The sequence below is a fragment of the Spermophilus citellus genome, assembly GCF_964194105.1.
Source record: "Spermophilus citellus genome assembly, chromosome: 1".
NCBI classification, from domain to species: Eukaryota; Metazoa; Chordata; class Mammalia; order Rodentia; family Sciuridae; genus Spermophilus; species Spermophilus citellus.
This window is the reverse complement of record NC_138182.1, coordinates 184,456,802-184,479,185: the sequence shown is the minus strand read 5'-3', so window position 1 is coordinate 184,479,185 and position 22,384 is coordinate 184,456,802. Positions and strand designations below refer to the sequence as shown.

General features: G+C 41.6%; 1 protein-coding gene across 5 annotated transcripts in view; it reads right to left on the bottom strand.

Moving 5' to 3' along the window:
• PPP2R2B (protein phosphatase 2 regulatory subunit Bbeta) overlaps positions 1 to 22,384 on the bottom strand; it is a 436,743-nt gene that overhangs the window by 77,121 nt on the left and 337,238 nt on the right. For all 5 annotated transcript variants that reach the window (XM_081288959.1, XM_081288958.1, XM_081288960.1 and 2 more), the window contains 2 exons: positions 21,477 to 21,642; positions 15,584 to 15,696 (listed from right to left, as the gene is read on the bottom strand). In XM_081288959.1, the coding sequence (XP_081145085.1) occupies positions 15,584 to 15,696; positions 21,477 to 21,642 (279 nt within the window). The remainder of the gene's footprint in view (positions 1 to 15,583; positions 15,697 to 21,476; positions 21,643 to 22,384) is intronic.

Here is a 22,384-nt window from a genome sequence, read left to right as displayed (position 1 = left end):
GGTTTATTTTCTTTTATCACCTTATCTGCACTTACAGAATTGCATTCAGAATTTTTAATGAGTGTCTCTTTTAGGCCAGTGCTATGAACAATCACTAAAGAGTCTTAAATGTTGGCGTCAATGTGTCTTAGCCAATTAAATGGACCATCTGGTCAACTGAGTTTACACTCCATCCCAAAGCAGCAACTAGAGCCTCCGAGTTACCTCTCTCTGTTCTGAGCAGTCCTTATTCCCAGCTTGGGGCTAGCTTCCTGCTACTAAATGCCAGACGCTGTGTTAGTATTTTTCTCTGATAACAAATCCTAGGGGGTGAAGATTTGAATAACATTGTGCCCACTTTATTGATGATAAAATGGATACCTTGAGAGTTGAAGTAAAAAGTCCAAAGCCATACAAAGACAGAGCTGCGGTCTGAACCCAGGAGTGTTACCCCAATGCCTGTGCTATCCTGTACCCTCTCCCAGAACAGGTCTACCTGTGGGCTTCCCTCCTCAACCAGAGGATAGTGGAAATGATCTTGCCCTACATTTCTCCTGGCAATAAGAACATATTGCTCACACATTTTGAAGAAACAGGCAATTATTTTAAGTCTCCACGTGACTTGTTCTTCAGCTCCACACCTCTCTACATACCGACTTGACACATGTTCTGGATTCATTTATGTAGAATATATTTCTCTTTTTGAGTCCTAAGGCATTTTAACTGGCAGCCAATGCATTTTGGGCTGTGTTGTAATTTTGAAGATATGCTCCACTTTAAAATATACCAATGTGGGAAAGAAGAAGGATCCTCCATAATTGGCAGCAAGAGTACATGGGCTGGACAAACTCACGGGTGCTCCTTGTCAAACTCCCTTTCCAGGGCTCGGGAATGGAGCTTACCTGTCTATTCTGGAGAATGAGCCCATTTTCTCCCCTTCCTTGTTTGCTCTACACAGTAGCCCCAGGAAAAAAAACAACAACACCTAGTGGGTTTTTTTTTTTTTTTTTTTGATGGTTTGCTGTATAAGTTGTTAGTGGTTTACTCAGGGCCGGGGACCTCTCCAACTGGAATCTTCTAGGTTCTCACACTCTGTAAGCTACCTGGTTTTTTATATTGTATAAAATGCAGAATTGGGCACTGTCCAATCAATTTATGCTTTAAAATCTTTATTGAACAACTTCTGATTTGCTGTCCTTCATTTAATTTTTTTTAGTTGTGTGTGTGTGTGTGTGTGTGTGTGTGTGTGTGTGTGTGTTTTATCCCTGATAGCCTAGGCTGTGAAAAAGCAAGCTAGCCACAATTGGACCATCTTGAGATTTTTGCCCAGTGAAGGAAAGAAAGGAGAATGGCAACAATAACTACCATGATTATTATGGTGATTACACAATAGGGAAATCTAGGATCAAGCATATAACAAACATAATATCAAGCGTGCTCCCCCTTTGGAGTCTTGGAAAGCTTCTGTGGCTGCTATTGTTAGATTAGCAGTAAAAGCTGTTAGTAAATGCCAGGGAAACAAATTGTCCCTTCCTGAAGCCAGTAGGCATTTGTCTTTGTCATTCCTCTGGGTAAGGGACTCTGTTTTCTTTGCATGGATAGCAGAGCAAATCCTGCTTTGGAGGAAAGGGGAGCTTTTTATATGGTTCTGCACTGCTAACCAAGCTCAGTCACTTCTCTCTCTCTCCGGCCCAATGCTTGTGTGGAAGATTGAGGTAGTGATTTATATGTCGTAAGCAGTTCTGACAGGTACACTCCATCTTGGCTTCCTCCGTCCCTAGGACTAATCGGAAGCTTATCTTTTCCTTTGTGTAATAGGGAGCTGTCAGGTTCTGTGACCCTCCAGACAATTCAATCACTCATGGAGGGATTCACCTTGGAGGGAGGACACCTTGATATTGGAGAAGCTCGGTGGAGGGCTGTGCCCTGACATATTTCAAAACAGCCACAGTCAGAGGGCTAGAGGGCAACATGGCCAAACTGACAAAATGCCACTTGCTTTCTAAATTTAAACTCTTTGTCACTACCAGCTACTATCTAGGCATATCCAGCTTGTCTTAGCAGCTTTCCTACCTTGGTAGGTATCCTGTCTTAGTTGTAGAATATTCTCTGAGCAAAGAAGAGCTGTTCCCCAAAATGACCCAAGCAGAGCAGAGAAAGCTCGCATTGCTTCTGGGGGAGAAGTGAGTTCCTTAACAAGGCCTACAATCCATGATGTGTCCTGACCTTAATCTGTCTTGCCACCTGCATCTTGCTGGTACCATGTATTTCCTTCACTCATCTTCCAGTCCTGCTTCCTTCCCATGTTCTCCTGTGCTGCTTCCAACTCACAACCTTGGTCTATGGCATGTCCTCTGCCTGGAATGCAGATTCCTGATTCCCTACTCTACTACTTTCTTTGACTCAAGTATTAATTGTTTAGGAAATTATTATTTTTTCTCTCTGAATGAATCAACTTCTCTCCATCATTTGCTCTTATGTACCATGCACCTCTCCTCTGCATCCTGCTATAGTGTGTTTTTACATTTAAAGCATTTGATTTATGACTTATGCCTTTTCTAACCAAAAGACACTATAAGTTTCGTGAGGGTAGTGATGGTGGCTTTCATATTTGCTGCTATAACTTCAGGGCCTACATAGTGCCTTTTTTGGTAGGCATTCAATAAGTTCCTGTGGAGTTATGAAAAAAAAAAAGAATAATTAAGCAACCTAGGTGATCTATGTTTTTAACTGGTTTGATTGTCAAAGCAGAGCAAGGTCACATTTAATCAGGACTGGTGTCACAGTCACTTGTGGGTCTAGATGGATTTAATGACTATGAGAAAGAATGAGAGTAACCTAGTGTGACTTTGTTTTTCACTTCTGTCTCAATATTTAATCTTGTAACTCTTACACTCCTACTCTGTTATCCTCCTTGGTGATCCTAGATTTCCCCCTCAAGATACTTTTACCAGAATTTGAATTTGGAGAGAAATGACTAGAAGGCTTTCAGAAGTTTCTAAACATTCATACGCTTGGTATTGAACTAACAGGGTAATTAGATGAAGCTTTCATCTGGTGTTTGGCTGTTTGGGTATTAAATAGACAATATCCTTAAAGGACTTAATTGAATGTTTCAGAGCTCTCAATTCCTAAAAATAATGAGAAGTGGGGTCACAGTGCAGAGAAGAAAATGTTGAGAAGGAGCTCAGGTAGTTTGTGAGCACACAACATGATTGACTAAAATGTCAATCAGGGCACACAAAGTTGACATGGTCACTATTTTTAAGTAGAAGATCAAAACTCACTGGATAGTAAACCTCATGAGAACAAGAACCACACCTGCAAATCATAACTATAAGTAAGGAAACTTCTTTGTATAAGTGGTAGAAGAGACAGAAGCTACATTAGATAAAATATTTTTGATTGGTTAATGAGGAATTTCTGCTTAAATAAGTCTCAAAGTAAGTCAAAGCCCCTCTTGGCTTTTATAGTTAAAAAACATGGCTGGCCTACAATCCTACTACTCAAAGGTGAGGGAGGCCAGCCTGGGCTACACCGTGAGACCCCATTTCAAAAAAGAAAAGAAAAAAGAAAATGGTGTTTAAGAGCTAGGGGCTGCAGGGAGAGCTGTGGTCCTGCCACTTGCTAATGGAATGACCTTGCACAAACTGGTTCCTTCATAGGAGCACAGTTTCCTCATCTGCACAATGGTGATGACACTTCTAAACGCATGGGATTATGATGGAGATTCGATGGGGTTGTATGCCAAGTGCCTGGTACAATACTAGGCACTAAAAAGTCCTTGGCTAATGTTAATGAACTTGAATCACCAGAGGGAGGATCTACTAAGCATCTTCCACCATCCGATGACTGTGACCGGAAGACAGTAATAACAGAGTGGGAATGCCAGCAGAGGGTAATTCCTGTTCACAGCTCACTTCTTTCAGCATTTCCCCCAATGAAGTTGGTCTTCAAAGAGGGAAAACATCAATGTCCTCTGAATCTTTCAGGTGGAATTATCTGAATTGTGAGTGAGTGTAACAGGAAAGACACGGTCCCTGCCTTAAAGTATGAACTCACTGTGCTTCTCAATGAAACTGATCTGTGGACTGTTGGCTAGTGGTCCATGACAGGACAAAGGGGTTCCAACCAGAATCTCTGTGTGGCTTTGTTCATTAAGAAAGTCTTTCTAAGGAAAGTGGAAGTGTGGGTGGAATTACTCAACGTCTTAGAGTGACATAGCCAACTCATACTCGGGAGCAAGCTCCTTTTTTCCTTGGGGACTAGCATGAGCCAAGGGCTACAATGTAAGTGGAGTGTTCTAACAACAGTCATCATCTGAATAGAGAAGAGGGTTCTTCATGGTCAAATAAGTTTGGAAGAAAAATACTACACTGCTTATTAGTGTATTAAAGGTTCCCAGGAAACCTGGAGTTAATAAACTTGTTCGAAAGTGTTTAAGCTAGAACTTTCCACATTATACAAGTGAGAAATATTTGTGACACCTTTGCTTTCAACATTTTTTTCTGGTAAGGAAAACAAGTCTATCTGATTATAGTAAACAAATCACTAAAGAATGACCTACCCTTCTCCACCCAAATATAAATCTAACCCCTCTCAGATAAAAAATTCCTTTCCTTGTGGCTCAATGATTATAAGGAAGCCAGAGAAGGAAATGTATTTCCTGTTGAAAACAAAAAAGTCTCCTTTAATATAAAAACACCCTATGGAAGTTTCCCTCTCACCAGTTTCTTGTTTTTATACATCAAAGAAAAGAATATATCTTGCCACCCATAGCCCACAAGGGACACATTTAAAAATCATTTTTTTCTCTGGTAAGGATTGGTATTTAAAATGCTTACATCAACGCATCAGTGGAAATTTGGTTTGCAATGTACTAGGATCAAAGTGATCATGTCCTCCATTGAACTTGATTCCAAATCCATTTGTGTTAATTATTTTCTACAAGAATCTTGTGTATAATGAGCAGGGGGCCTAGAAGTCCTTGTGTGGCTTCAAACTAGTTCTTTGCATAAGCTGGTAGCAAAAAGGGATGTAGGCACATACTTTTGATCTCCTGTTAAGAAAGCCTAATTGAAAACAAACTGAAGTCTGCTCCAGTCTTTGTTTGCTTTCTCAGGTTTGTAGAACAATGCACTGCTCGGGTATCATGTGCCGTGTACATGACAGCACATGCTGGCACATGCACACACATGCAGGTATAGTTTCAGGGGCTGGAGACTCACCTCCTTCACTTTAGAAATAATGAACTTACACTTTAGTGTAGGAACAGCATATTTGTTGCTATGCTCACAATGCAGATGGTTCCACCACAAAGATTGGAACACATTAGTATTCCCTGCTTCAGTCACCCAAACCTGCCTTGATTTTCCTTTTTTCTTTTTTGGTGGTGCTGGGTCTTGAACCTCAGTCTTCCTGCATGCAAGACAAGCACTTTACCACTGTGTGACATACCCAGTACAGCCCTTCTTCCTTGTAAAAGTATATACAGAGCTCTTTAAATGAAAAGATGGGATTAGCATATTTTTCTTTTGAGAAAAACCCATCTGGGTCATTGTGAATGAGGTTTAAATGTTGACAAATCCTTACTTGCCAAAATTGAGAAAGGCCAGCACTTCCATGTACTGGTCATCCTTCCTGCATCCTTGAAATTCAGACCACTTGATGAAAAAGAGGAAGGACCATAGTCTGCAATAATGTCCAGCCTCCTGACTAGGGAATCTCAAGATCAATGGCACCAGAGGCTGTGGAAATATATGGAATATATATATATATATTTTTTTTTTTGAGAGAGAGAGAGAGAGAGAGAGAGAGAGAGAGAGAGAGAGAGAGAGAATATGAATTTTTTTTTTTGTAGATGGACACAACACAATGCCTTTATTTTTATGTGGTGCTGAGGATTGAACCCCGGTCCCGCCCGTGCTAGGCAAGCGCTCTACCGCTGAGCCACAATTTCAGCCCGATATATATTTTTTGGCATGGTTCTCTCTTGTTCTGACACCGGTGGATTCTCAGCATTGCACTGCCACTGAATATACATGTAGGGAGTGTTGTTCACTAGTTTCTAGCACATTCAAGGATGGATGGATACCTTCCAAAGGGTGTGAGAGTAAGAGAAATAGAATCTGATCCTAAACCAGGTTTAGGATTCTGATTTCATTACCATTCATAGCTACATGGTCAATACAGCCTAACAGATAACTTTGTTTTAGAAGAGAATATTTTATTGACAGTGAATGTTGTCTGAACCCAAGACAACTTAGGAGAGCCAAAGAGACACACTCATGGAACATAGTGTGTTGATGACCCTTGGCTTTTCTGGTCTCCAAATGAAAGGGTAGGAAAGGAAAAGGAAAGAAAAGGGTAAGAACTACATTGGGTACCTATTTATGGTGAAGCATTATGCTAGATGCTTCAACGTGTTCTTTTGTTTTTACCAACCTAACCTCTGAGAAATAGAAAAGTTATTTCCATGTTACAGATGATGGCTGAAATCTGGTCAGAGATCCAGCCCTTTCCTGGAGACCTTTTCTGCACAGTGTGAAGAGCACAGACTTGGGACTCAGAATGAACATAGTTAAAAATATGACTGTGCCACTTAGTAGCTATCAACTTGGGCAAGGTCTCAGAATGAAATGTCCTCATCTGTAAAATGGGGAGATAACATGAAGCACCCACAGGGCTGTGTCGTCAGGGTGTGACGAGAATGTGTCTGCAACTTGCCTGCCAGAAGACTGGCACAGAGTACATATTTAATAAGTGTCTGCAAAATTGTTACTGTTGGAACATAGCACACTGGGTGCAGGGGGTGAGGGGCTGCTCCCAGGATGTGACCAACGGGGAGAGGGGAAAGAACTTGGGTTGTAGAAGATATTAATGGCTCACAATCAATCACAGCCAAGCTCATCACGGAAGATCAATCTAAATCAAATCACTCCCTTAGAGCAAAGGCAGCCATATTTTGATAATAATGTTGCCCATAAATGGATCTATAGAGAACCCTGCAGTGGAGCAAGGGAAGAGAATCAGGAATTGCTTAAAAATCAAACAAGAGACTCTCCAGAGCCTAGAGGTTATTATGCCAATGACTTTCAAACCCAGCTGGGCTTCAGAACTGTCTGGGCCTACCCCTGGAGATCCTGAGCCAGTCAGCTAAGGATGACTTGGGCATTCCCAGAGTCTGAGGAATACTCAGGTTTGGTAAACCATGACCTCCATCCATGTGCCCTTCCAGTCTGCCTTCATCTAAGACAAAACAGACACCTGCCTGTGCCCAAGGCATCAAAAACTTCTATGGTATCCTTGAACATTGTTCTCTGGCCGCTGCTGACTCATGTGCAGTTTGGCTTACACCGAATTTTCAGATGCAGATTTTAGGCACTCTAATTACTAACAAAGGCAAGACAGCAGCCTGGGCTTGGGAGTGTACAGACATGAATCCAAGTTCCAGCATCACCACTTATCAATCTCTAGCCTTAGGCAAGTTCCTCACCCTCTCCAGTTCCAGTGACCAAATACCTGAATTCAGGACAGCCTCTGTATCTCCATTACAGGTTAAACTGGCCAGAGTCTGAGGGTGCTCCTGGAACACAGCAAACACTGGACAGGCATTAGCTGCTCTTCTAATTCCACCTGAGCCAGTTCCTTTGGCTAATGTTGAACACAGCTAACATGTCTCCCTGAATAAGGCCCAAGGAAGTCAGTCAACAAGCAGAACAGAAACATCTACATCCCTCACTCCCCAAAAGGCAAAATGTGTCCACACATAGAGGCCTGTGTGAAGGCGAGTGCCTGAGGTTCCTGTGGAGTGTTTTCTGATCCCATAACTGAAACCCCATGACACAGACGGATACAATCAGATAATGATGGCAATCAATAACGATAACAGAAATTATTATTTATTTTCATAAACACAGAGTATGTGCGTCCCGCTGAGTTACACACATCACATGCCAGTATTCGCTTTCGAGGCAGTCAATCAATGAGAGATCTCAATATCTACCCGCCGAGGCAGGAGGGGGAAGAGGAAGCGGAGGTTGAGAAATTACCCACAGCAGAATGACACATTCACAAAGTTAATCTGATCCAGGGGGGCCATCCGGGTGCCACTGCAGGCCCTGAATATGGAATAGGCTTGATTGATTTTCCACCACTGCAGCTAAACACTCCATTGTTATTTGCAACAAATATCAGGAAAGGAAAGATGAAACCATGAAAGGATTGTATATTAAGCCCCCAGAGCAGCCATAAATCAGAAAATGAAGTCTAAAAAAAAATTAAAAAATGGTTGGAAGAAGGCTGTATTTGTGTCCTGAGAGGCCTCGGTTATCAAAGCATAAACCCCAAATTAAAACCTGGGGCAGTGAAAGCTCGTCCTGACTCAACCAGTAATTTGTCCTGAAACTGGCTTGGGGTCACCCATCCTCCCCGAGCGAGTGTCAACACAGGGTCACCACAGATGTAGCAAGAAAGACTTCAGGCTGTAGGCAGAGTGTTTGATTCCTAGGATGTCACCCTCAAGCTGTGTGGTTTGACCCTGGATCAAACATCTGGACTTTCAGAACCTCCACAGTCCCTTTTAAAATGGGACTTTACGTTCACAGCAACAGAAAGAAGGAAATAATAACTATGTCCCGCTTGCCGCTGAGTGTCCTTGGGAGCATCAAATGAGCCCCCAAGCACAAAAGTCATCTATTGCTCAAGACACATCTTGAAGACTCCTTCCTGATCCTGCACCAACACCCTTCTATGCTCTCCCTGAAGTGCCACAGAAACCTTCTGTGACATTCCTAGAGGTCACTTACCTTAACCACTGTTTCTCAAAATGGGATCCAGGGACCACCTGCACCAAAATCACCTCTCTAAACCTCTATTCACACATCTCAAAAATGGGCAGAATGCCCAAGTCACTGGATTGTGATAAAGACTTGTACATTGAATATAAAACGGCTCAGCCCCAAGTCTGTCACCAAGAGGAGCTAAATAAGTGTCTCTGCTATTATTTGTTAGCTTAAACCATATTCTGCTTGATCAGCTCTCTGAAAACAAATCAGAAGAGTTAAATAGGTTGCTCCACTAAAAGGATTGCTCATCTCAGGAAGAACTAGCTCGTGTTTTTCAGTCAATCTGTCCAATCCCATGACCTGTAAGCAATGATCCTCAAGAAGTCCCCTGGCAGAGCTGGTCAGTGCTCACGTCATTTGCCATGGTTCTTGGACTGTGGCTAGTGGGTGTCTAAATTATCATAAGTGGAATTATGAACATCATGGCCATTTTAAGAGGAAAGAGGCTGTTAGCTCTGTAGAGTCACAAGAGTGCACCGTCCCAAGCTGAGAAAAGAAGCAGTTGCCAGCAGGAAGCACAAGTGAAAACATGATGTCATTTAACGGGGTCCTCTAAAAACAGCAGTGCATCCCTGCATACCCACCCTGTGGCAGAGAAACCTTTGCAGCCCTCAACTTTCACCCTCCAAAACCAAGCTCGTATGTTAGGAGAACTTTGATAGAGTTCTGAGAGAGAATTTCACACGAATCAGCAGTGAAATTCCTCTGCTCTGAAGTCATAAATTAATATTTTCTTAGAAAGAAAAAGCTGTAGGAGATCACATTTGGAGTCAGGTAGACTAGGTTTGAATCCTAGCACTGCTATTTTGTAGCCATGAGATTTGGGGATAAACCTCTTGCTTGCTCCAAACTCAGTAGGCAATGAACAAGTGGTATACTAGGCTGTAGTAAGAGCTAGGAAAAAGGGTGGGGTAAGGATGCAAAAAATGAATGGGGAGCTAGGCGCAGCAGCACAGTAGCTTGGGAGGCTGAGGCAGGAGGATCACGGTTCAAAGTTAGCCTCAGTAACTTAGCAAGGCACTGAGCAACCCAGTGAGACCCTGTATCTAAATAAAATATTAAAAAGGGCTGGGGATGTGACTCAGTGGTTAAGTGCCCTTGGGTTCAATCCCCAGTAAAACCTCCAACCCCACCAAAAAAAAAAAAAAAAAAAAAAAAAAAGAATGGGAAAAGATGCATGCACTGTTTTCTAATGGGCAGGTTCTGCATGATGCGAGGGGCAAGGGTTTGAGATGATGACCTGGAGAGAATAACAAAACCTATCGGAGAGCGTTATTGGGAGGACTCCATGATATAAAGACTCAAACTCTACCAAAGACAATAAGCACTCAGGTAACAGTGGCTATTCTTATTATTAATTATTTCTGCTGGAAGGGGTACTTGGATAAAGTCCATTAGAACATTGAACTCATTATATCTCCTTTACATTTAGGGAGACAGGTTATGACAAGCCACAGTTTGGGAGCTCACACCTTTAAGACTCTGTATTTATAACAGGTTAAGAAGCAAACTTCACCCTGACCTAGGTTCCCAGGGTATCAGCAGCCAACCATAATGAGGAAAATAATCCCTCCAGGCTCATTCTGCAGGGAGAGGTATACTAAGATTTCTCACCACTGCACTCCCATCCCAGGATGACTAAGGAGCCTAAATACGAGTCCTCTTGCCTAGAAAGGGCTCTAAGGGCCTCTTACCCCTGGGTGTTGGGGGTGGTGGGGTGGAAACGAAGGGCCTGGGGAATCTCCCCAAGTGGAACTGTATATAGACCTCCATGCTAAGGTCAGGGGTCTGGAAACTCAAAGTATGAGTGACAGGGGGAGAGAGAAATTGTTATGGTTTGGATAGGAGGTGCCCCCCACCCCAAAGCTCTTGTGTTAAAACAGGAGGTGAAATGATTTTATCATAAGAGTTGAAACCTCAACAGTGGGTTAATCAATTTGGTGGATTACTAATTTGAATGGACTAACTGGGTGGTAATGTAGGCAGGTGGGGTGTGGCTGGGGGAAGCTGGTCACTGGAGGTGTACCTAGGGAGATCATATCTTGTCACCTTGTCTCTTCCTTCTTTTGATCTGCTTCCTGGCTACCAGGAGGTAAGCACTTTCCTCCACCAAGCTGCCATAATGTTCTGCCTCACCTCAGGCCCAGAGTTTTTGTCTTAAAACAAAACCTGGAGAGAGTTGGCTGACCTTGGACTGAAGATCTAAAACTGTGAGCTCAAAATAAACTTTTTCTCCTGTTATAGTCAGGTATTTTGATCACAAGCATGGAAAACTGACTAACACAGAGATCCTCTGACCTGGAATAATAATGACACTAATTATTATTTTTTAAAAAATTCTTATCATTTATTTTTTAGTTGTAACTGGACACAATATCTTTATTTTATTTATATATTTTTATGTGGTGCTGAGGATTGAACCCAGGGCCTTGCGTGCTAGGCGAGCGCTCAACGACACTGAGCCACAATCCCAGCCCCTGACACTAATTATTATGAAAACTATTTTGAATGCCCTAATGGATGTGCTTAAGAGCCAGCCCTAGCTCTTCCCTTTCAGTCCTAGTCCTGGAATAATCAATTGAAAGACGCTGGGAAAGTCACTTGCCCCCTCAAAACCTGGATCAGATTTAAGCATCCAAGGCTAAATGGAACTCAGCTATCGTGGTCCTCACTGTCTGTCCTGAGGAAGAATCAAGGCATTATTAGGTAAGGAACCATTTATTTTTTATGTAAAGGGTGTTTTACAATGATTAGGTGTTATTAAATTAGCATCATGATTATTACTTTGAATGCTATGATATTGAGCAGGGATGCTGTTTTCATAGAAGTACTTCTCATAGGCTCTTTGGGTAACAAGTGATTGAATTTGAAAGGGTATCTTCCATAAAAAAAAATTAGCTGCATTCTTGCTTTGAAAAGCTGAGCCTCTCAGAGCTGAAACAGAACAGGTTCATTACACAGTGAGGATTAATTAGCTGTCGGGTATTATTAAATGTTCTCACTCTCAAGACCCATGTAGAACTGGAAACTGTGAAAGTGAGCGAGAGGTAATCATAGTATAGGGAGGAAAAAAGAAAAAAAAGACACAATTGCTGGCAATGCAAATTTCAAGAGCAGAGCATGTTAGTAAATTATAGTCTGATTAATATCATGTCAGCTCCTTCTCTGTTTGGAGTCATTGTTCTGAATCTATGGTTTTCAGAGTTGCCATTTTTTTTTCTTCTTCTTTTACCACTGGGATCTAAAAAGAAAGGGAGGTTGGCTTTTTCCGAGTTTGCATTGAGAGAAAGAATGCTGGGGTGTGGATGTTTACACTGAAATGCAGGATATTTAAAAGCTCAGGAAGAGATAGGAGGTAAAATCAGATATGAGTCAAATGATTTTATGGCAAATATGTCTCCCACATTGGCATAACAGCTGCTCGCATGATTGCAAAATAACAGAGGCTCATAAAAGTGACAGTTCCAAGGGGTCTTAGAGGCGGTAGAGTCCAGTGGCCACAGACCCTCTTGCCTCAACCACCAGGGTCAATTAAAAATGTGGATTCCTTTAGACTACCCCACTGTGGATGGGTTTGGGATTTATGCATTTTTCAATCTGCTGCTTGACAACTTAAAAATAAAACCTGGAGGGAGGAAATGTGATTCACTGGGCCTGGAACATGCAACTAGCTTAAGAAAATGAAAAACCAAATTGGGAATCTCTAACTCCCAGTCTCAGTGCCTACTTTGTGTTTGATTTAAAGTCTCCTTCATTAGCGTCACCATCTTGCCATGGGGAGGGGTCTCTGCCCCAATGAGAACTTAAATAGGCCTTCTCTTCTCTTTACTACAGGGGTGACTTCTCCAAGGGGTTAGGCCCATATCTCTGAAATCCTCCAGATGCCATGGATGACAGGAAGCCATAGTGGGCACTATAGAAGGCATCTGAGAAATCCTATGCACACAAAAAATGAGGACAAGGTAAAGTCTGGGCAGGCAGAATTTTATGAATTCAACTCTTGAGTTGCACCTCATCCATCTGTGAGAAACCCTACTTTTTTAGTCAGCTTTTTTGCTGCTGTGACTAACAGACCCAACCAGAACAATGGTAGAGGAGGAAAAGTTTATTTGGGGGCTTGTGGTTTCAGAGGTCTCAGTCCATAGACAGCTGGTTCCATTCCTTGGGGCTGGAAATGGGAGAGTGTGGCGGAGGGAGGCAGTTCACATGATGATCAGAAGGCAGTCAGAGATCTCCACTTGCCTATACAAAAAATATGTACTCCATAGCCACACCCCAATTCCCCACCTCCTCCAGCCACACCCTATCAGCTTCAGTTACTACTCAGTTAATTCCTATTGGGATTAATTCACCGACTGGGTTAAGACTCTCGCAATCCAGTCATTCCTCCTCTGAACCTTCTTGCATTGTCTCCCACATGAGCTTTCAGGGGACACCTCACATCCAAACCATAACACTCATAGTATCACAATGTCTGAGTTCCTATTGTGTGACCCACATGAGTGCTTGCTACTTATTTGAAATCTGAGAATAGTTTGTTAATAATATAAAAAGCATGAAAAGAAATGTATGACTTTTCTCACGTATAGGCCTATCAACAGCCCTGATGGTGGTGATGGCTCTGGTGGGTGTAACCCTAAAACAGCAGCAGGAAGCTGACATCGAGTACTCTCTGTGAGCCAGACCCCACACAGGCTAAACTCTTCACGACACACTCTCTTACTAGATCTTCACAGCAGAGCTGGGGATATAGCTCAGAGTGTTTTCCCAGCATGCCTGAGGCCCTGGGTTCAATCTCTAGTACCCTGGGGGGGGGGGGGGCAGAAAAAGAGAAAGTAAAAAAGAAAAGAAAAGAAAAAAAGAAAGGGTGATGAATCCTCACAAAAATCCCAGGACCAGGGACTACTGTCATCCCTGTAATACAGAAAGACCTTAGAGGCACAGGGTTTCAAGTAAAATGCCCAGTCATCAGTCAAGAGAGGAATGGAGTCGGAATCCAAGACACACAGACTCAAGGTTCCTTCTCCTGCCTGCTCTACTCTGCCTCCAAACCCTTGGAGCATCAGGGTGGGTTTATGCCTTTCCTACCTAGTTGGAGAAGGTGGACTTGCAGGTCCAGAGGCAACAGAGAATCAGTGTGTGCTGGCTCAGAAGGAGCTCAGCTAAGATGAGGTACCCATTAGCAATGACAATCCCCAACAGCCTAGCACTGTGGCCAACAGTCTGTTTAAAAGCACTTGCAGAATAAACAAATGAACGAGTGAGCTAATTAGGCACAATGACCATCCAATTCCCATTTATGCTTTTAAACCCAGACTGAGGACTGCTCTTGCCCACATATGCTTCACCATCTCCCCTTCTCAGTTTTTGGTCTTCCATAGAGCGTCTGGTATCTGAAAGCATTCACTTTGCACAGTTTTAAAAGTCCCTTGGGACCATGGCTTGTTTCAACACGTGCCTGTTTTGCTGTTCACATTATGTTCCAAATTAAACTTTTCATCTAGTTCTAAACCAGTCTAAACTACAACCAGCCTATAGTCTAAGGGACTAGTGAAGCTGAGGTAGGAGGATTGGCAAGTTTGGGGCCAGCTTCAACAACTTAGCAAGGCCCTAAGCAACTTAATGAGACCCTGTCTCAAAATAAAAAATAAAAAGGGCTGGGAATGTGGCCCAGTGGTAAAGCACCCTGGGTTCAATCCCCAGTATAAGTACACAAACAAACAAATAAATTTAACTAAAAACATACTATATTTAGAAAGGCTTCTCTCAAAAATCTACTTATAGATATCCATTTTTAGCTATTACAGTGGGGCATACCTGTAATTCCAGCAGCTCAGGAGGCTGAGGCAGGAGAACTGGGGGTTCAAAGCCAGCCTCAGCAATGGTGAGGCACTAAGAAATTCAGTGAGACCCTGTCTCTAATGAAATACAAAATGAGACAAGTGCCCATTGAGTTCAATCCTCAATACTAACAACAACAACAACAAATCCATTTTTACTACCATTTCCCTATGAGCCCTTTCTCAGCCGTCCCAGAACCAAATATAATTTCTTCCTCCTTTGATCAAACTGCAGTTCTCTGACATTCTCTTTCTGTATGTTTGTCTATTGAGAATGTCATCATTTGAACAGTACCAAAACCCTCCCCTTACCAGGCTGTGCATTTCTGGAGAGCTAGAAGGAAGCTATTCCTTCTTTGGTGGGGGCACCAGCCATGGAGGAAGGACCTGTCATTCTCCTTGTACTTTATTATTTTCAGAAGTCCACCAACAGTGGGAATCATGTTCACCACATGCAGATGGAGAAACTAAAAATAACTTGCACAACCAAAGCTTGCGAAGGTTAAGTGACTGTGTGAGAGTCTGGTAAGGGGCTCCATTTGCTCCCAGGCCTATTAGATTCTGCAGTTTGTGTTCTGAATCATGAGACTCCAACTTTCCACCCAGAGAGTCTCATCCCCTGTGCCCTAAGGACAGAAGGTGCTCAAGACATTTAGATAATGTGAGCAGACAGAGGCTAAGAATATGGTAACGTATGGCAGTGGCCATGTGGCGAGTCCTTGGGGACAAAAGGAAAAGCGCGGATTTGTAGTCATTAGGGCTTGGCACCTCTCCCGTTCCTCCATCTGCTACCGGAGACTGGGCGCCCTCATGCGCCCATTACAGCTGTAACCTACAGTATCAGACAGCATGTGCCCAGCCCCAGGACCCTGCCCCCCCCCCCATGACCCTGGTGGCCAGAGCAGCAGCCCCACTCACCCGCAGGGTGGTGATGGTGGCAGGATCCCGGAGCCGGCCCTCCTCATCTTTCAGATTGTAGCCTTCCGGCCTCTTGTCGCGCTCACTGACTTTCCACAGCTTCACAGTTTTATCTGCAGAGGACAACCAGGCCATCAGAATTCAGAACACAAACCAGGCCATCAGAGTTACAGGAGCTTTTCTGGGGGAGGCAGGTGGGAGAGGATAGTGGGGACAGGGGAGAGACAGTGATGGAAAGAGTGGCTGCAGAGACTGGCTCACGGACAGGGCGGCAGTGCACACACCTCTTGACATTTGGAGGCAGAGCTCACAGTCCCACACAAAAGCATAGACTGTCCGGGAAAAATGGTTTCATTTTTCTTACTGACAATGTGCTGTTAATTCTATAGCTTATGTATTGATCTGGCTCACTCAATAAAAATTATATTGATTCAACATTGCATAATAAGAGTTTATTATGTGACTATGTTAGCACTTTAAATAAAAAATTGGTTTAATATTTGCAATACCTTTGGCACACAGGTACTCTTAATATCTTTATTTTAGCATCCTGCCTCACTTGAACACTGTCGGTAGTGTATCCAGAAAGGCCTTTCCTAGCCAGCCCTCTCTGCATCCTCAACCTTCTTACTGACCACCCTTCTTCCCCTCCCTGGCTGTGCTCCTGCCCCATGGTTTCCTGGCTCTTCATTGTAAACATTAAGCCCACCCTTTCCTTGGGGCCTTTGCGCTTACTGTACCTTCTGCCCTCTTTTTCACATGTTCCTTCACTTTGCTGTTTTGGTTCATGCTCCAATGTCAGAGAGCCTTACATAAAACCTTCATAGAAATGCTGTCCTCATCACCATTCTCCATATACTTTCTCTTATCCTTTTTTTTAACCTATAGTACTTTTCACTACCTGACGATTGGCTAGTCGGCTGGTTGGTTATTCTGTTTTTCACTAGAATATAATATTGTTGAAGGCAAGGATTTTTTCTGTCTTGTTTATCACCAACCTTCCAGCAGCTAGACTAGTGTCAGGGCATAATAGATAATAAATACTGGATGGATGAACGAATCCATCTCCTCTGCATAGGGCATACGTCTAGCAATACTAAGGGGAGTAAAATGGTATGGAGATGCACCAAATCACGCTCCTGTCCCCTTGCCGGTCCTGTAATTCCAGTTGGAACTTTGTTATCTTTTGACTGTCCCAGGACATCACGTTACTTGGTGACTCCTGTGTATCTCCACAGCATTAAGACAAAGATGAGAACTCCAAGACCTGCAGACAGGCCAAGGCAGTGAGTGACAATGGGTAGGGGACCTGGGGAGCTGGAGGTGGGTGCCACACCTGAAGGCTTTCCATTCCTTTGGCCCTTCCCTTCACCCCTTGCAGCACTGGGGATCAAACCTGGGGCCTCACACATGGGAGGCAAGTGATCAACCACTGAGCCACACCCCAACCCTTTGGTTCTTTAAGGAGACACATTGAGTTAAACAAATCATGTCTGTGGGGCCACATGCCTCTGCACGCCTTCCTTATCACACCCTGTGTTTGTTATTTGTACTTGTTTTAACCTCTCTCCTGGAAGGCAGACACTTGTATTTGCCTCTATGGAGGAAGCTTTTGAATCTGACAACCTTGGGCCTAATCCCCACTCTAGCTCCATGTGGCCAGGTTCTAGGATTCCTGTGCAATAGGCTGCACTAGTGGTTCCGGAACAACAAACAAATAAGACCCCCACACTTGGCAGGGAAAAAATACAGAGTCGTCCAGTTAAATGTGAGTTTCAGATAAATACATTTTTCATGTAAGTATATGCCACATATTTCAACATAACCAATGAAGACAGTTACTCTGTGCCTCAGTTTCTTTATTTGTAAATGAAGGGAAATAGTATCTCCCTCCAGGGGCTCCTGGCATTAAATGAATAATAGCAAGTGTGTGTTTAACACAGTGCTGGTCTGCTAATAATGATCTGCAAGTATCGGCTGTTATTGGGATTAGCAAATTAGTCAACTATTTTGCAATGACCACATGCTGCTCTGACAGCGTTAGGCTCATCCCTCAGGGACGTCTGTACTTCATACCCCCTCTCTGTACCACTGTCATGGGGGAAGCCATTCCCCTTCCCTGCCTTACTGGGATTTCCTTTTTCTTTTGCACCCTCATCTCGGGACTCCATTCTCCTCATCCGGGTCCACACTTCCCATTTCCTGCATCTTTGGGAAGACAGATCTTGCAAGGACAGGAAGTGAATTCACAGTACTACTTCCTTTAACCATCAGAAACAAATGCCTTGTCCTTGGAGGGCTTAAATGTGCCACATCGTGGGCTTTTAGCAGCAATGGGGCTACTTGAACAGATAAGTGCCCCTGTTTTCACATAGCTGAGCATCACTGGCAAGGCTGCTACAATCTGTGTGCTCTGAACAAAGCACTCACCCTGGCTGGTGATGGGCAAAAGGTGAAGAAGCCTTTTCCAGCTGTGAGCTTAATGCAGAACTTTCCATCTACATGCCAACCCCTCTGGTCCCACCCTCTCTGGATTGCTGTTGCATAAGATACTGCTTTTTAGGGTAAGAAGATGAAACATGGACTGTATTTATAGTCACTTGATTAGTTCCTGATCAGCTGTGGCTGAGAATAACTCAGGAGTCAGTGGATTTTAACACCAAATATTTACTGTTGCTTGGCTTTGAAATGTGTCCCATCCCATTTGCAAGGCGATTTTTATCTTATGTTTTTATCATGAATGATAAATTGCTGTACAAAGAAAGAGTGGAATCACAGGTAAAACACAAAGAATAAAAATCGCTTATAATCCCTCTGGTCAGGGACAATTTGTCACCAGAATTTTGCGTAAATTCTTACAGCGTTTCCTTGATGTGATTTTTCTGGGGGGAGGTTACAAACCTATAATAATTTTGCACATATAGATTTTTTTTAGTATAGATGTCTTTTGTAATTTAGAAAATGAAAATGAGCAGGAAGGTATAAAAAAATCTCTCAATTCTACTAGACAGAGATAACTAAAATGAAAATTTCTGTATATTCATTATATTTGTTTATATAATTATATAACTACTTTTAGTAGACATAACAGGTTATATACGATTATAATGTGTCTTGCCTAATTATGCTTATTCATAACATCTATAAGGGCTTATAAGATTCGATTATATACATAATATAATATTAATTTATAGGAGTGAGAATTTGTTAACCCCTAAAGATTCAATAGTTGGATACTCAAGGCATTATACATAGGAATACTATGTAGTCATTGAAAATGTTGCAATATTTAGAAGAATATTTAACAATTAGGAAAAGATCCATGTTATTAAATTAAAAACATGATTTAAAAAGTTTGTAGAATATATCACATTTCTGTTTAAAAAAAAAACACCTAAATTCATCTGTGCTTTTGGTCTCTTGCTTTAAAAGACATTAATAGGAGATTTATCTGGATTGGAACACTTTTATGGTCTTCATTTTGCTTCTCTGTATTTCCTCAATTTTTACAGTGAACATGTATCACTTTGATGAAAAACAAACTCAGGATCGCTTCCCTTCTCATCAGAGGCATCAAGAAAGAAGTGGAAAGCTAGGTAAAGCAACATATTTTCACATGACAGATAATTTCAAGGTCTAGATTCACAATGGGATATTAGTTTTATTTTTTCATTAAAAATTATGAGGTTGGAAAAACACTTTAGCAGAACGTAAAAATTAGGCCCAACTATAATGAGATAAGCACAATTTAAAAAAAAAGATAATTGATGGAGGATTCGATCCAATTCCCCAGGGTTGCGTTGCCGGGAGTCATCCTTGACTTGATTATCACACCATTTTTCTTGACTCAGTATCTTGAAGCTTTGTGGATAAAAAAGTCTAAGGAACATGTGGCTGTTTCTATGAGTAATGGCTTTTTCTTTCTTCTGGCTGGTTCTCTGAGTAGTTTATCATCACTTGTGGCAGCTTTAAACACAATCTTATCATTTATCTTCATTTTCTCTTTTGTATAGTAATTCCAATTGTCTTCCATTAATTTTTGCATGTTAACCTATTTGGCTTAGGGGGGAGTCTCAACCTCAATATTAGTATAAAATAGAAAATTGCATAAGAACATGGGAATTTTTCTTATAAGAATCATTTTGAGATGCTGTTGGCATATGAAATAACATCCCAAATGGGAAGATAATATCCTTGTTAATCAAAAAACTATTTAAAAACTCAATTAACAGAACATTATGCTATATAATTAATCTTCATTGCATTTCACTTTCCTTCCCATCCCCCCTCCAAAATAGTTAATAAGTCTTTGAATTTTATTGCAATAATCAATAGGTTAAATTTTATAACATAACATAATCTAGCTATAGAAGATAATCAGACACTTCTCCTCTGCCGGAAGTAATTAGGTCAAAACTATCAGAAGTCCCTTTTATTCTGAGTCATGTTGAAACTGCAGAGCCTCTGGATGAAAATTGAACAGCAAAATTCAAAGGGAAGAAACTAAAACAAAATCATGTGGTTTGGTTTCCAAGAAATTAGGTTTTCAAAATATAAACAGAACAATAAATATAGTTATGAGAAAAAATTAAATTATTTGGAATCTGGAAAAACAGATGAGTAGAGATCTGGTCCTGTTGAGATGAGATGTGCTTCGATAACTCTAAAATGCCTGTTTCAAAACTGCCATTTTCTTACACTTTATATTAGAGGGATGTGGGGGCTCATATGCACAGAAAACTTTTCTCTTTTGCATAAAATTAATAGAGGACTCATTGTACAAAATTAGACAATGAAAATGTTAAGTGAACTACAATGATAAAAAAAACCAAATTTACAGGTCACCTATAATGCACAATCAAAAATTAATCATGATAAGCTTTTTGATGTGATTCTTTCCAGGCTTTTAAAATAACCCATGCTTTATTGTGTTAGAGATATCATCTGCATTGTTTTTCACTTGATATGACCAGTTTCCTTTCTTCTTAAATGCTGTGTGTAGGTAAAAAGCAAATCCCTTGCGTCTTGATTTGCATTTAAGTGTGTACTCTTCATAAACACACACAAATGAAAGGAATCAGTCTCCAACTTATTTGTCTGGGAAATGGTGTTTAATTTCCATATACTAATCCTCTTGTCATGCTGAAAAAGCATCACCCTTTCCTATATGACTTTATTTTAAATTGTGTTGGGCATAGATGGCTTTTTGCAGTACAGATTTAAGAACCTGGAGGGAGGTAACTCTAGTAACTCCACTTATCCAGTGAATGAGCACTTTGGCTCTCTATTCAAACACCAGCATTCTCTCTCTGACCTATTTATATCAACTCCTTCTAAACCAACAAATGGTACAGGAGTCTGGAGGGAGATGGAAAAGGAAATCCTTTCTTGATCAATTCTTTTGCTGTGTCCCTAACTCCTCCTGACTTGGGCTCCCAGCTTAGATATTTTGTCAGAGACACACACACAGCCATCTGCTTTACAGACCCTAAAATATATTTAGGGATTAATAACTTCTATTCAGCATGCCAAACTCACAGAGACGGCATGTCAAGTTTCCTGAAACGTGTGCCCAGAGTAACATTTGGTGAATCTTAAAGACAGGAAGTCACATACTAAAAACACCTGCAAATAATCTACATTAGTTGAAAACTGCTGATAATGGGTACCACATAATTCAGTCATAAATTTGGTATTTATTTAAAAAAATGGCTACTATGCATTGAGGGCCTACTGTGTGTGTGCCTGGTACACTGTGAAGCATCTTGTAAACGTGGTTCTATGTTCACCAGACCACAAAGTATAGAGGAAAATTGAGACTAAAGAGACTGACATATACTGCTGGCTGTCCACATCTCTGAAAATCTCAAACAGGAAAATCACTTCCACATACCATTGGTAGACAGAAGAAAGTAAGCTGCATTCTGCTGAGGAAGCCATCGTATTTTATTGATTTTTTCTTCTATTTCTAAACTCTTCAGGTAATCGAACTCGGGTTCATGGCTCTGGAATGTGCTGTAAACATTGTATTCACCCCTTCGATGAATCTGATTTTTACTCTGTAGAAAGGGAAAATAAAAGAATACATAAAAGATTAAATCATGGAAACCAACTGTAAACTCGCCCATTCCTTTTTTCTTTGAGTGGAGTCATCAGGGGTAGAAGGGGGAGGTGGTGTTAGAGCTGGATGAGCTGAGACCATTACAGGTAATGTTCTACCCTTACTTAGGAGCCTCCAAAGCGTTTGATCATGCATCCTCTTGGTAACAACTGGTGTCTCCAACATGCATATGTTTTCTTATAAACCTTACACATGAACTTCTGCACTAATATATGGTATACATCATATCATATACAAACAGGTTAATATAAGATTTAAAATCAACATAAACAGAAGCTCTCACAATTTCTTTGTGCATCCAATGAATGCCTTAGATGCCCTTTGGAATAGCCATCTGATGCTGGTGTCCACATATATTTGTAATCAATTCCTTAAAAAAGAACAAATGTCTGGCCTGGTGGTGCATGGAACAGCTCAGGAGGTTGAGGCAGGAGGATTGATCAAAAGTTCAAAGACAGCCTCAGCAACTTACCGAGGTTCTAAGCAACTTAGTGAAAACCCTGTCTCAAAAAATAAATAAATAAATAAAAACAAAAACAAAACAAAGTGGTAGCAACTGTGACCTTCACAGTCTTTTTTTTTTCTTTTTCTTTTCTTCTCTTCACCGTCTTTTGCTTAGTGGCCACTGGCCTTTTAAAATACCACCTGATCTTCATAGAATCTCTGAGAAGTAGGCGGGC